General features: G+C 44.7%; 1 protein-coding gene across 1 annotated transcript in view; it reads right to left on the bottom strand.

Annotated features, from left to right (window-relative positions):
* Positions 1 to 12,014: 12,014 nt before the first annotated feature.
* The window catches only part of SMPD3 (sphingomyelin phosphodiesterase 3), a 96,191-nt gene continuing 93,400 nt past the window's right edge, over positions 12,015 to 14,805 (bottom strand). Inside the window, exon 8 of the mRNA XM_069868533.1 lies at positions 12,015 to 13,891. Within this exon, the coding sequence (XP_069724634.1) occupies positions 13,790 to 13,891 (102 nt within the window). The 3' untranslated portion in view covers positions 12,015 to 13,789. The remainder of the gene's footprint in view (positions 13,892 to 14,805) is intronic.

The following is a 14,805-nucleotide window of genomic DNA, read 5'->3' as shown; positions in this document are numbered from 1 at the left end:
GGAAGGAACTTATTCTGTGCAGCCGCCACAGGCCATTTTTTTTTCTAAGTGACAGCAGCTTTGATCTTGACTAGGCCTGTAGGCATAGTCGCATGTTTTAATAGAAGCAGGATCCCCTGCCACCACTAAGCTAGTAGTAATATTGTCCATATATTTCAGGAGGGCCAGTGTGTAACTGGAAGATTATTTTTAATGTGGCATCGCTTGCACTATAGATGCAAGTTTTATTCAGCTATTAAAAATAATCATAAACTACAAAGTTTTGCCATTCACATTTAACTTCCCTACTGTAGTTTTTCTGCAATAATAATCAATTTTTCTGTGGCTCTGAATTGTAATGGAAATTTTACCCATACTTGGTTATCATGCCACTAATCCACAAGAGGGTGCTGAGAATCCACTGTTGAATTTCTAGCGCATTTTCAGGTCGTGTTACTTCTAGTAAGGAGAAGGGCATAGACTTGCAATGCAACTCTTTCATCTTATGTGCAAATGAAATGCTTGTCATGATACAAGATGCGCTGTACTTACATGCACTGAAATGAAAACCAGTACAAAAAGGGACAACTGCCACTAAGAATAGTAGGGACTTGCCCTACCATAAAAAGCAGGCAGGCAAGAGTGTGTCTTGTGCTGGATACACAGAGGGAAGTGAAATCATCATGGTACTAATGAAGGATAAGTTTTGCATTTTAAAGGGTGTTTTCTAAGTCTTGGCAGCTGCAAGATTTGTTCCTTTATTTGCAGAACTGGTCTGAAGGCAGGGTAATTTGGGGACTGAGATCCTGGAGCTTGCTTTTCTCCTTCATTAGTCCCTCTGCAACAGCTCTGTGTAGGCTTCCGGCATTTAACGAAATAGAGGATGCAGTTCAGGACTAATTCATTTAGTCACTCATCTTTTGTATTCTATTTGTAGCTATGGCTAGTTGTTAGAAGAGGAAGAGACTATTAAAGCTTCCTAGTTCAGATTTTCCAGTGACGACTGTGAGCTGAATATAATGGGTGCTTGTAGGGTGCATTTTACCTTATTGACTTGGATGGCATTGCAGATTTGGTTTGGTACTTAATAATTTTAAAACTTCACATTTCCAAGCATTTAATGCAGATTAATGATAAGATTCTTTCCAGAGAGTGGTTTGTGTGGTTATCTCCACCATCTTTCAAATGAGAAAAAACTAAGTGTGCTATGTGGGGGCGTTCAAGGGTTTCATCTGCCCCAGGCTCACTATAAGATTAGGGCCTCAGAGCTAAAAATTACTTGCTCGAGGCCATGCAGAATAAACTAATCCCCTGACTCCCTTGCTCTGCCTTAATCATGTGTTTTCTTAGCAGAGTGTGATTTCAAATGCAGCCTTATGAGGTTTGGCCGAGATAGAGCAGATAAGGGCTCAGAGGCAGCAAATCCTTGGATATGTCAGTAATTAAAGCCGTGGGGTCTGTTTATATAGTCGTATGTGTCTTAAACCCATCTATTTCTATATTACATGTAAACAGTATTTTAATCTCTAGGTAATGCATCTGTATTTACCAGGCCGTGGGGGTTTGGTGTTGTTCAGGGAGGCTGTTGTGAGGATGACGCGCCTTCCCCCCGGCCCCAGCAGGATTCTGTCTAGGATTTGACAGCCCCTAAGCTGCCTTGCCTGGGGACACGGGCACCGGGGAGAGACGAGGAGCCCGCTCCCTTCCCGCAGGCTGCAGGGCTGTGCGCCCCGCCCCGGGTGTCCCCGCTCCCAGGCCGGTACCCCCGTCGCGTACTTCGCCTTGGGGGCGCTGCGCCATGGCCGCGGCTCCTGCCGCCCGTTGGGCCGCTCGGCAGCGCGCGCCCGCCTCCCATTGGCCGGGACCGGCTCCGTTCGGCCCTCTTCGGCTCCGTTCGGCCCTCTTCGGCTCCCTTCGGCCCGGGGCTCGGCCCTCTTCGGCCCCCTTCGGCCCGGGCTCGGTTCCCGCCCTGCGCGCGGACGCGTGAAGGAGCGCGAGGCTGAGGGGGCTGCCTCACGCGCGGGCGCTGGGCCGCCACAGAGGAACCCACACTCCGCGCGGTTCGGTTGCTGCCGTGCCCCGGGGGTGTCAAGCCCCTGGTGTTTTAAAACAGCGCCGTTTAGGGTCTCCTCTCGGCTGACGTTGAGTTCTCCATAACAGACCGCTTGCCTTCGCCCATTCCCTGCGAGGGGAGCCTCTGCCTGCGGCCTTTCGGCGGGAAGCCTGTGAAAGGTGTTCTGAGCTCCCGTAGAGGCACGGAGCGAGAGGTACGGAACAAAAGAGTGGCCATCAGGGTGAGGGAGGGGATTCTCCCCCTCTGCTCTGCTCTCCTGAGACCCCACCTGGAGTCTTGAGTCCGGTTCTGGAATCCCCAACGTAAGAAGGAGATGGAACTCTTGGGATGTGTCCAGAGGAGGACATGGAAATGATTCAAGGGCAGGGTGCCTCACGATGAGGTTGGTGAGGCCCAGGTTGCCCAGAGAAGCTGTTGATGCCCCATCCCTGGAGATGTTCCAGGCCAGGTTGGATGGGGCTTTGAGCAACCTGATCCAGTGGGAGGCGTCCCTGCCCATGGTAGGGAGTTGGAACTGGATGATTTTTAAGGTCCCTTCCAACTCAAATCATTCCATGATTCTATGAAAAGGCTTGGGGTTTTTGTTTGCTTGTTTTAGTATCACTGAAATTTATTTCTCTTTGGGTCTGATTTGCTGTAGAACTTTATTTTTTCTCTTAGATACGCCTTTATAAACAATAAAATAAGTCTAAACAGCTATTTTTCAAGCCATGGTGACAGACAAGCAGAATGTAAAGGGTCTTTGTAAGCCCTGTCCCCCTTTAAGGTACCTTTCTGAGTTATGACTAGCACGTACTAGCTTTTTTAGCTTTCCTTGCCTAAGGGGGAGAAGGGAGAGGGCAGCAGATAAAAGGAAAATACTAGTTGCAGAGGCCAATTTTGAGTTAAATGCAGTATTAATTCCTTTGTAATCTGTACATGCGAGGGTGAAAACTGAGGGTCAAGTCTGGTCAGCCCTGGATTGTTTTAAAACATGCCCCCCCCCCCCATTTTAAAACCAAACTGTGGTAGCAGCTTTATTGTCCCTCCTGTGTTAAGTGACACAGATGAGCCTCAGCTGCCTACATATACAGCTGTCTCTATTACAGCATGTCTCTGGTGGTGTTTTCTCATCCGAGTCTTTGGACTCTGCATCTGCTAGTTTCATTCTGTTGGAGTTCAGGTGATGGTCCCTTAAGTGACCCTGTTGGCATTGCTCCTCATTAAGCCTCGGCCTTGTTTAAAATCAATGGCTGCCTCTTTCATTTCTCCAACCTTTTTGCATGATACTGACTAGTGTTCAGCGAAAACTGGCAGTTGCCTCTGTGTTGCACAGCAGGATAAATGAACCATAAGGTCAACTTCCATGTTATGTTTTCGCCTTTTCTTGTGTTATCTTCGCACATAACCCAGCAACATACACCCAAAACGTCTCCAAAGATGGAATAAAGGAAAATGCCTTCATATTTCAATACAAAACTCTGTGCTGCAGCAAGGCACTCAGCTGTACAGGTTCCGTGGGTGTATACTGACAAAAAATTTAATTTCTAAGTGTTTTCTTTTGTGCTTGTCAGGGACAGGAAGCTCTTCAAGGCTGGTCTCTTACTGCATTCGTGTGTAATGCCTGTACTGCAGGGATGTGTTTTTTATTTGATGTTTATAGATGATATGAATGAAACTACAGAGTACAGGTATAAATGGCATTTCCTTTCCAAAGCGGGCACCAGCACCTCCGGTGATCTAAGCAGTTCTTGCTGAGCCAGGTCAGCATCTGGGTTGTGTCATGGAGAGCTGAACTTGTAGGTACAGGTGTAGCTGGCAGCATGTTGTTCCATCGTGGCAGTCATCAGGTATTGACAGGAGTTTTGCAGTAAGGATGCGATGTGGTCCTTTTGAGTGCTGTTTAGCCCCATCTCTTTCTTTGAAGCCTCCCTCGATGGCAGAACGTGTCCCCATTTAGAATGCTGCTGTTTTTGTATTTGTCACAGTGCCAGTCAGCTAAGCCGTGCAGTCTGCCTGAATAAATAAAGGTATTTTCTCAGAGGAGATCATCTGTTCAGATCGATGCAATGCCTTATATCTGCTGCCAGCTTTCTGCTGCTTTCTTGGATGCTGCTGCCCAATTCCCTTTGCTTACAGGGAGAATATTCCACTTGTGTCTCTGTCTCTAGCTGGGAACTAGAGACACTTCTCCACTGTTTACCTCCCCTTAAAAGCTGAGAGCTATGACTCTTTTTTTGAGACAGTCTGTGTTTGCATTCCCTGGGTTGGTTATATTTAAAATAAGATTTAATTAAAAAGCATCTCCAAAAGTAAAGGTAAGGTGTAGTCATGCTTCTCAGAAACAAAACTAGTCAGCAATGCACATACTTTAACTTTTTTCTGACTGGTGGTTTTTGGGGTTTTTTTGTGCTTTTTTAGATGCTTTTATATCTTTATAGTAGGTCTGCACATCAAGTATCTCCTCCTTTTTCTTTTTTTCATTCCCTCTGCCCTCCCCACAGCTTTAAGTACAGTCTTGTTACTCAGAGCCTTCACAGGGAGCCATTCATACTTAAAGAATTTCTGCCAGTGAGTGCCAGTTCTGTCCGTGTTTAACACATGAATAAAAATATCTTTTTTAAAAATCTGTTTCAATAATAAATTGAAGGTCCCAAACAGATAATTATACTTGCACTTGTAAATAATCATTACCCAGAAGGAAAAGAAGTTCTGTACTTTTCCTCTGTCCTCAAACCAAGCACGGGATCGAGTGGGGCCGCCTGGGTTGCTCTGTGCAGTCTCCTGTAGGTCAGGCTCATGCATATAACCCCTCTTTAAAAAGAAATCAAGCTCTGTTTTAAAAGCAGTGAGGTTTTGGAGAGGAATGTTTGTTTGTTTATTTGTTTTGCATTCCATTGTGGTCATTTGGAAGCTGGTTTTGAACTTGTCTGGTCTTGTGGTCAGAAACTGCCTTCTAATTGTCACCTTCTAGGAGTGCCAGCTGGGACAAGGATCTCTTGTACCAGGTACTGAGCTGCTGCCCAGCATTTAACCAGACTCAGCGTTTCTTTCTGTTGGTGGAGCATAAATGCTACGTTTACAGCTTCTAATTTGCTTTGACACTGGAACACACAGCTGTAGGATGGTAAGGCTGAGGTTTTTGCAGGGAGGTAGAAGGACTCTTGAGGCCGTCTGTGGGTAAGAGGGATCTCAGCAGGGACGCAACGTTAGCTTGTATGCTCTGCAGAGTTCCAAGAGCACCAGTCTAATAATTAATGAAGTAGCTACAGCATGAAGTCCTTCTTCTGTGCTTATTGCGGGGTACAAGACACGTTTTTTAAGTCTGAGTTTGCTGTGGCTGTAAATAGCTTTCTTGGCGAATGTGGAAAAGAGAAATTATATGTAACCAAGGAGTAACAGAAAACAGAGGTTAAATACCTGTTTCATAACAGTCTTATTTTGTGGCTGAGATAATGGACCAGGCTGCATACTAAGAATTAGTTTGTCTCGTGTGAGACACCTTTCATTAAAAGTATATTTAGTGCAGTGCTTGGCATCATGCTAGGCCTAGGACTATTTTTTCAGTTGGTGTCTTGCAGACCTTGCAGCTGCCTTTTGTTTCTTGATATCCTGAAGGTCCAGGAAAGCTGGGCAGGGGCTCTTTATCAGGGAGTGCAGGGATAGGATGAAGGGGAATGGTTTTAAGCTGGAAGAGGGGAGATTTAGATGAGATCTTAGGAAGAAATTTGTTACTGTGACATTGGTGAGGCCCTGGCCCAGGTTTCCCAGAGATTTGGCTGTGCCCCATCCCTGGAGGTGTTCAAGGCCAGCTTGGATGGGGCTTGGAGTAGCCTGGTCCAGTGGGAGTTGTCCCTGCCCATGGCACGGGGGTTCGAACTGGGTGGGCTTTAAGGTCCCTTCCAACCCAAACCATTCTATGATTTCTTACTGAGCAATGTAAAACATTCTGTGTTGGCTTTGCTGAAGCTGATAACAGGGTGGCAGTTGACTTCAGGGTGAGTTTTTAATTGTAGAGAAAGATCTGGCTGGATTTTACTGAGGATTTGAAACTCTGGATTGGCATTTGAAAGGTACTTAAGAACCTGTTGCAGCCAGACACAAAGAAGGTAACTATTATACCTAGTTTGATCTGAACAGGTAATGAGGATGTTACCCAAATTGTTGCAGGGCCAGGGTGTACAAGCTGACAGTCTTCTATTAGTTTAGATGTTCATGAGCCTCTTTGACAACAACAGAGGTACCTAATTACATTTGATTGGAAAGGTGTCATCTTCCCCTCATCACGCTCCTCTCTTTCTGTTCATTGTAGCGGAATCCATTCCGAACAGTAGCCAGGGCATGATTTCAGGTTCTGAACTTCCATATTGCTATTTTCAAATACTAGAGTGCTCTTTGGATCCTCAGAGGCTGCCCCTGCAGGTGCTGTAGTGTACAATGTTTCCAGCATTGGAAACTCTTATACTGCTTCATCCAGAATCTGAAAATTACAAATGTCTTGTGTAACAGAGCAGTTCCTACTGTGGCTGCATCCTGAACTCTGAGAGTCATTCTGCTGGGCATTGATGGAATCGCATATCCCAGGCTGATGCACCTTGTTGCTGGGATTTGGAAAAGTCACACATTTGTGAATAGGACTGGGACTTTTAAGGCATCTGGCTGCTTCGGACACACGCTGCCATGGCTTGAGCTTTTGCAGAGCTTTGCAAGAAACCTGTTGTGACAGATATACTGTAACAGTGAAAACTACTTGATCTAAGCAGCTTTAGGCTCTGTTGCATGTTCGTACAGATAAAGGACATTCTGACACACCTGGCTTGCCAGCTGTACCTTGGCACTTGAAGCAGTTTGGAGTTGCTTTGCCAGGTTTGGCTTTGGAGGCATCAGAGGTTTATGTACAAAAGGCAAAGAGAGGGATTGGCAGTGGTGGGAACTCTGTAGGCGTGTGTTGTGAGTATGAGATGCTCATGTGAGAAGTGAGGGAAGCTGAAGCACCAGCTTATGGAGACTTCCAGAGGGAGAGAGTGAGCAAGCGCTGTTTTCTAGTAATTATACGATTTACAGACGGGAAAGCTAGTCGAAGGCTGGTGTGGTAATAGGAACATGGGGAAAATCTCCCTTTATTTTATGTGATTATGTTCGATTGTCTTGTCCTTTAAAGCACACAGGGAGGCTGTAGCATCTCCCTACTGCAGCTGATCTCCTCTTTTGATTTCTGTTTACTGTTTAGATGGTTCTTGGTGCCTAGGAACCATTTTCCTTGGCAGTTTAGTGCTTGGTTGCCATATAAAAGACAGGACAGTGACACTATCTTCTGCCTCAAAAAGCCTGTGGGCAAGGCAGGGGGCGGGCAAGAGGACACAACAAAGGGTGAAGGCAGAGGGGTTGTGTTCACAGGTTGGACAAATGCCTGTCGGTGTCAGAGGCAGTGGTATTGGCACAGGCACTGGGGATTGTGTAGGGCTCAGCGCCTCGGCAGATCCCATGGTTTGTGATAGTAAAAAGTGTTCATTAGACCTATCGAGGGGACTGGAGTGGAGAGGGGTCAGAGGAGGAGGGAAAGGGAATGAATATGTGGCCTGGATTAGGCATTGATGGAGATTCCATGATCATTTTGGTTACTCAGACTCAATGTGTAACTATCCTCAGATATTCTTTTTATCTTCAGATTTTCTTTCTATCATACCTGAAATGACTGTTTATTCCTTCCTGCCCACATCCAATGGTCCTAAGCAGCCATTGTTACATCTGCTGTTGTGTAAAAGTTGAGAGAGAAGATTGTTTTCCCACCAGTCTTCCTAGCAAGGCCGACTCAGTCATATTACAAATGGCTGGCTGGAGCCTTCCCTAAATGCTGGGAAAAGTACGGAAGAAAAGGCTTTACAGATTTAGGAGTGGTAGATGGGAAACAGTCAGAAGCAGCGGCAGAGGATGAGAGTCTCTTTTTGAAAGGCCAGAAAAACATAGGCGAGCAACTTGAGTTGGCTGCAACATGGAGAACTGGTATGTCAAAGCATTAAATAGTCAGAGAAAAGGGCTAGATGTAAAACCATTTCCACAGCGCTCCAAGCAAGAGTTTCAGTGGGATAGGAAGGTTTGTGTTTTAGTAGGTGCCTTGCCAAGAGAAAGCTGTGCAATAGCCAAAGAGGCAGATGGCATTGCCGATGCAGTGCTGACTGACAGGCAGCTGTGGGCACAAATTCATGATAAACACCACTACAGCTCCTGGGGCAGAGAGAGCAGAAATGGGTACAATTTTCTGTACTTGTTCTCCTTAGTTAAATGTCTGAAGATGCAAACTGTCCAAGAAATGGTTGTGTTTTTCCTTGCGGTTCTATAGCCGTTTCTGAGCCACTCGCACAATAATGAAAACTGCAGCAATGGAAAATAGATCAGGTATTGCAGGAGAGGCACATACTAGGAATCCATCCTGGAAAAAGAGGTCTAACAAAGTATAACACTATGGTGGGATCAGAATGCAGAGAGAAATCACCTGTACAGCAGTGGGGAAAGCTGCAGAGATCCATCTTTAACATCCTATCTTACAAGATGGAGTGGTTCCTTCCTTGAGATAAAGACAAGAAATATGTGCACTGTGCTCTTCCTTAGTCACCTGCATTCCACTGACGTCTTCCTTTCTGCTGGTCGAAAAAATTAATTCTTTGAGGTGGGATTCCCTATCAGCTTCTGTAAGGGGCTTTGAGGGCTTTCCAGAAAGATGGACCCATTAAAATGATTCTGTTCCATTGATGCTGTTGTGTTAAATCACTGGATTCCTTAAGGACATAAGTGCCTGGGGTGTGGGGTTTTCTTGTTTTTAAATGAACTTTGAGTGGACAGAATACAGATAAAAGCCTGCTCTGAGTTAGTTCAGGGATCCAGTAACTGTTGAGACACCAAGATGTACAACTGCATAATGAGAGATGGTGCTTGGGGAGCGCTCCTACAGGAAATGCTAGCAGGATGCAAGACAGCATGGTGCTGTCATTTGGGTTTGCAGCCTCAGGTGAGGCTGTGAGTGCCCGTGAGGAGGTTGCAGGTTGGGGTGTGTCTGAGCCGCCGAGGCCAGGGAGGAGGGGGAGTTAAAAGCCCTACTTTCCTTCACCCTTTATTTTCTGCAGATTCACTGGAACAGGCGTAGCACAGTAAGACCATACCTGACCCACACGCTGTCATCTCAGAGTTGGGTTTCAATTAGTGCTGTCAGACTCCACATCACAAAACCAGAAAAAGTGGACTGCACAGAATCATTTGAGCCTTGAAATTTTATTATCTTGTTTGCATCAACCAGTTATTCCTTTCAGCACCAATAAACGACAACACCCCCTCCCTATTGTTCAAAATACCTTGTTTTTATCAGGTCTGAGATTGTGGTTTTCTTGCAGGCAAAGAAACCAATGAAATTATTTAAAATTTTATTTTTTTAATACATTTATAACAAAATGTCAGAAGGTGTGTGCTTACCATATAAAAACATTAGGTTCCAGAAGGATACAATACCGAAAAATCATTGAAATAAAAAAGGTTATTCTTATAGGATTTCTAAACCTCAGCAATAATACAAGTCTTTAAAAGCATCAAGATTATATTTAAAACAAGATGGCATGGAAAAATGAGACCTTCAGTAACAATTTGACCCTCATCAATGGATGATAAAATAGGGAGTTTTTGAAAGTGCTTGAATTGTATTTCTGTTCTCATCCTGTAGTGCCAGGAGGAGATAAAAACACTTCATCTCTGAGCTGATGATATGTGCTGACACTGATGTGCTGTTGTGTGATCTAAGGGATCACACTGGGGACACTCAGATCTGCTTAATCTTGGACCACCAAACAAAGGCCATTTTAAAACCAAAATTCTTTATTGGAATCCGAGTTCCTTGAATCTTACTGTCTTGCCAACAAGCAGGGCTGAGGGGCACAAAGCCGTGCCGTAATACTGGCAGACAGGTAACCTTGCGGTACCCGACAGCTTTCTCAAGGGTATCCTTGCCACTGGACACACCTCAGCGGGCTGCAGGCTTCTCCTGGAGTCAGGCTGTGCTACAGCTCATGGTGGGTTGCTTTAGACAGCTTCTGTTAAGCATCTGGTTTGTGATGGCATAAAACTAGCTGACCACCACTCGTATTAGTTGCAGTAAATGCTTTTTCACATGGCATAAAGCTGTACACCAGGCATTGCTGCCCTGGTCTGCAGTGGCTGGCTGGGTGCAAAGCAGGGGGATTGCGTATCCCTCAAACAGTGCACAGATTAACTGGATCTGAATGTGCCAGACAGAGCGTGTGCTATTTTCCGTAGGCTGTGGTTTTGAAGTGATCTAAAGGTACTGATTTTGTAAGGATCTGACATCCTTGAAATTTCTGAAGTTGTGAGGTTTTGGCTATTCTCATTCGTTTCTTTTGTTCACTTGTTCTAGGAGTGCTGTTGTAAGATGCAAACTGAATGTGGGAACCAGAAGATGTTACCTAGCTTTTATAAAAACAGCTGACACTTCATCTACAGCATCCCTCTTGAATGGCGGTTATTAAACCAAGAACTGCGTTACCACCCACCTGAAGATAACTGAAATTCCTGTAGAAAGTGGGGTAAGTAGAGTAGAGTATGTATAACTCAAATTTCTTGTGAATAACACCCTACTAATAAATTGGGTCATGCTGCACTTAAGCCAAGTAGGATTGACTGCTGAAAGAGCTATCCAGGGTTTGATTTCCTGGGCATGATCTGCTCCCACATTTTAAAATGCAAATATTCTATGATATAGTATCTGTCTAAGGCTTGTAATGAGGGCTGTCCTGCCCGTACAGCATTGTCCAAGTGATTCTCTGAGAGATAATATGTGGGACTGCGGTAGTAGTGGTGCAGATAGACTCGGTTTTCTCCAGGACGTTACTTTACTGGGAAGGAAATCCTGTTTGATGCAATTCACCCGTACATATGCTCTCTGGCTCCTGCCCGTGTACCAAGGCATCAGAAGGCACAGGATCAATGCAAAAAAGCAAGGAGCATCTGTACAGTGGTGCCACAATGCTGAACTCGCCAGCATCCCTCTCTTGCAAAGGTAGATGCTTAAGACAGTAAATCCGTAAGAACTGCCTAGGCTGATTAAATGTGTGTGTGTTGTTTAAAGAGAATGTTTTACAAGTATCCATTTCTTGATCACTGAGAAACTAAGAACATCAAAATCTAAAACAGTTTACTCCAAATTTGAAAAATATTTCTTGACGTATTTCAAAAAGTTGACAAAAGTGCCTTTTTTTTAATCAGCACAAAGCCATAGAACCGATTTAAAAGTAATTTAGACTATGTTAGTTTTACTGTAAATGTAACATTGTTTGGCAGTAGGTTTATGATTACATCCCACACAGTGTCAAATTCAGCTCCTGCAACTGATACTTGGTGAAACTGATATCAAATTGTACTTTACATTGTAGGAAAGCTATTAAAAATACTGTAGCTCATATTTAATCTGACTACTGAGAAACAGCTGCTGGACAGCACACAAATTGCTACTGATACTGTTTGGTTTCTTTAAAAAGGTTAATAAAATACAAGCAAGGTAGAAAACAGGATTAAAAGCATTGTTTCAGGTACAAGTCTTTCTGAATTGGTTGGAGAGATAAGAAACCAGAAAAACACACTGCACATAAGTGCACCCTCTGTATAAAGAGAAGCGTACAAAGTGGGGAACTGGTGGTGCACGGGCGTTGGACACTGAAGTCTCTGCTGCTGTAAACATGAATACCTAATTTTATCAAAAAGGGGGATTGAGTCTGGCTGTGTTTTTGAGTCCCCGTGGGTTGCACCTGCAGACCACCCAGGGTTTGGCACAGTACACTTCAAGAGGCAGTCTCTGCTGAAGAAGGAACGCCAGGACTGGAAAAGGAGGCATAAACATGTGGAGACGAGGTGTGGTGGGGAGGGCGTGAGCACATGCCCACTGCCTACTTGGGATTAGTCAATACTGTTTGTCCAGTCCTTGTGGAAACTTCTTTACTTGCAGAATCTAAGTCCTGTTGTTTACTGTCACAGCTGTGCAGACTGGGATTTCTAATTTAAATCTATTCGGGTTTAGCTCAAGCTGATTCCTAGCAGGTGTAAACTAAACTGAAACAAGAGCATCTTCAGGAGTTTGTGGCCAGTGTAAATGAAACCATTTACTTAATTGAGTAAGTATAGATTAATTTCTCTTTTTAACACAGGTAATTTGTAATGTAAGAGGAAATAACACTACAATTGAACAAGTAGTAGGCAGAAGAAACTAAGTCTTAGTTAAATGCAAGGGGTCTCATTGTTCTTCCAGCAATGCAAACCCTTCTGAGTTTAAATCCCTAAAAAAAGCTAAGTCTCGTTATGGACCTGATTCTCAGCTTTTCCTTGTTTTTGTTAAGGTTACAGAGGCTGGGCAGAACAGGCCCTGGGGATACGCTGGCAGAGGGGAGCCCCACAGTTAAAGAGCTGCAGTGGGAAGAACATTTGAACTAGTTGGCACGGCCCCTATTAAAGTCTGAGTGCAAAACAACTAGAGAGTTGTCTCGCAGACATAACCAAACCCTCTGCAGCAAAGAAGTAGTTACCCAGCTCCGAGAGTCACAGGTCTCCTCTCTAGCAGCTAGTCATGCTATGCTTTCCCTTTTTGTGTACTGATTCCTTTGCAAAATTGTAAGGTTATCCTGCCTTATCACTCACTGTTCTACGCTTTTTTCCCCCCAAATGCCACTTACATTTATTTGAACCCTATATCTAGCATGCATTTCCCAAGCTATTTCCCAGTGACTCTTCCTAGCTAAGGCAGAACGTTGGCTCCGGTGTTACCAATGGTACTACAGGAATCTATTCACTCTACTGTAACATACATCCCATCCCATCCCATTATTCAGAACTGCCCCACGTATGGGAAAGAAAGAAAAGACATAACTGGGGAACTATATTTCTTCTTAAAGAAATATGTTGCACTTAGAAAGCTAAAGGCCCGATTCTGGAGTCATTGTTCAGACAAAACACTTCAGAATTTCAGTGGGAACACAGCTGGAGTAAGGGTAGGTCTGTGTTCTTAAAGTACCAATGCCAAATCTTTTTAAGTATCCTTAAATAGGACAGGAAGATATTGGTCTGCAAATTGTGTAGAGTTTGTGTGTGTTTGAAGGTCTATCTGTAATGGCAGAAGGGTTTGCCAGTCCCAGAATGCCTTTGGCTGGTATCGGATTTTTGAACTCGCTTCCATTCTGATATTCCCCATGGTATCTTACTGACTATTTTATCTCAGAGTGGCATGCAGTGCGGGCGCATGCTACTGATGCAAGCACGCTACTACAACTTCAACAGGCTAAAAAAAGAAAAAAAGCTTTAGCTTCTTAGTTATACAAAGAAATGATGCAAAAAACCATTGAGCAGCACTAACTCACAGACTAATTACAAACTAAATTGTGCTATATATTAGTATAAAAACATGTTTTAGTAAGAATGGCACTGGTTCAGAAGGAATTACAACTTCCATCTTGGTTCTGTTCGGTCCACAGTGAAAGCATTGTAGTACAGGCCTGCCCTGTTGCCTGAGCAACTTGTGACAGTGGCTTTCCGCCACAACCCCTTCTATTTCTTCCCTTTTTATATCCTCCGCTGTTGGTACTTCTGGGAGTAGCCCGGGTCAGGTCTGGCCATCTTTCCTAACGTGGCACCAGAATAGTTTGTTCTTATCCTCTGATATTTTCTTAATATCATTAACGTTTCCCTCTTCTAATCTCTTAAAGCTGGTCAGTTTTAAGGGTCATCTTCTCCTGTAGACACCATGAGACGCATTGCTACTGGTAGGTGGTCTGTCAAGCCCGCTAACTGGGTAATAAAGCTGAACTCTTCCACTTCCTGCAGAAGGAAAGCAAAATTAAGAAAGAAGGGATTTGAAAGTGGATCTCTTATACCACACACCAGCACTCGGCTTTTATCCCAGTTTCCAGTTTACCTCGAACTACCTTTCTGTGTTGTGGATGACTGGGACCAGTCCAGCTGGACTGGGCCAGTGGTAAATGTGTCTGCCACACGGGACATGTCAGCGTGGGGCAGCGGGTGAGGTGACGCACAGCTGAACGAGGCTGGATGAAGCCTGTGGTGCTTTTCCTTTCCATTTGCAGCAGTGCGTGTGTTGTTCCAGACAGACGTATCAGTAGCTCTACTGGAGGTAATCCATGTGCCTAGGGAGGCACTGGCCTGGAGGAGGGACGGCTGCCCCGGACTAGATATGGCACCCAGCTGGAAAGGAAGCCTGTCTCTATCAGACTGAGGTGTTAAACTTTGTGGGTATTTAAGGTGATCAGGAGTCCTGCTCCTTGTGTCTCTGAATTCCATGTTCTGGCAACCTTTTGTAGGACCAGTTTAAAGTTCTGTAGGAAATACTGTGTGCTTCCCAGCTCCCAAAAGCTGGATGGAGCAATCTGAATGCTCACTTGATACCATGTAGTTGTACGCTCCTACAGGCCAAGTACTTTGCCAGAACTTTGGAATTGCTTGCAGGAAGCACAGGTATTTTCATTCTCTCTATGGAGCCAGCGTGAGCCTTATCAGAGTGCTAATCTGGGTCAAAACTCTTAAAACATTGGGTTTGTTGCTGTTTGTGCAAAATGTAGGATGTGTTTACCCCACAGATGTGCCGTTGGCATCTGAGACTAAATCCAGCGTCTAAGTTACTGTGTCCAGAGTGCAGAGAGACTGCGGGATTGTGCACTACGCTACTCTGAACTACTCTATCGCCTGCTCTGCTGCAGCAGCTGCAGTGAGCACAG

This window comes from Phaenicophaeus curvirostris, chromosome 14 (genome assembly GCF_032191515.1).
Source record: "Phaenicophaeus curvirostris isolate KB17595 chromosome 14, BPBGC_Pcur_1.0, whole genome shotgun sequence".
In the NCBI taxonomy this organism is placed as follows: Eukaryota; Metazoa; Chordata; class Aves; order Cuculiformes; family Cuculidae; genus Phaenicophaeus; species Phaenicophaeus curvirostris.
The sequence above is the reverse complement of the archived record's forward strand: the minus strand, read 5'-3'. Positions and strand labels throughout refer to the sequence as shown.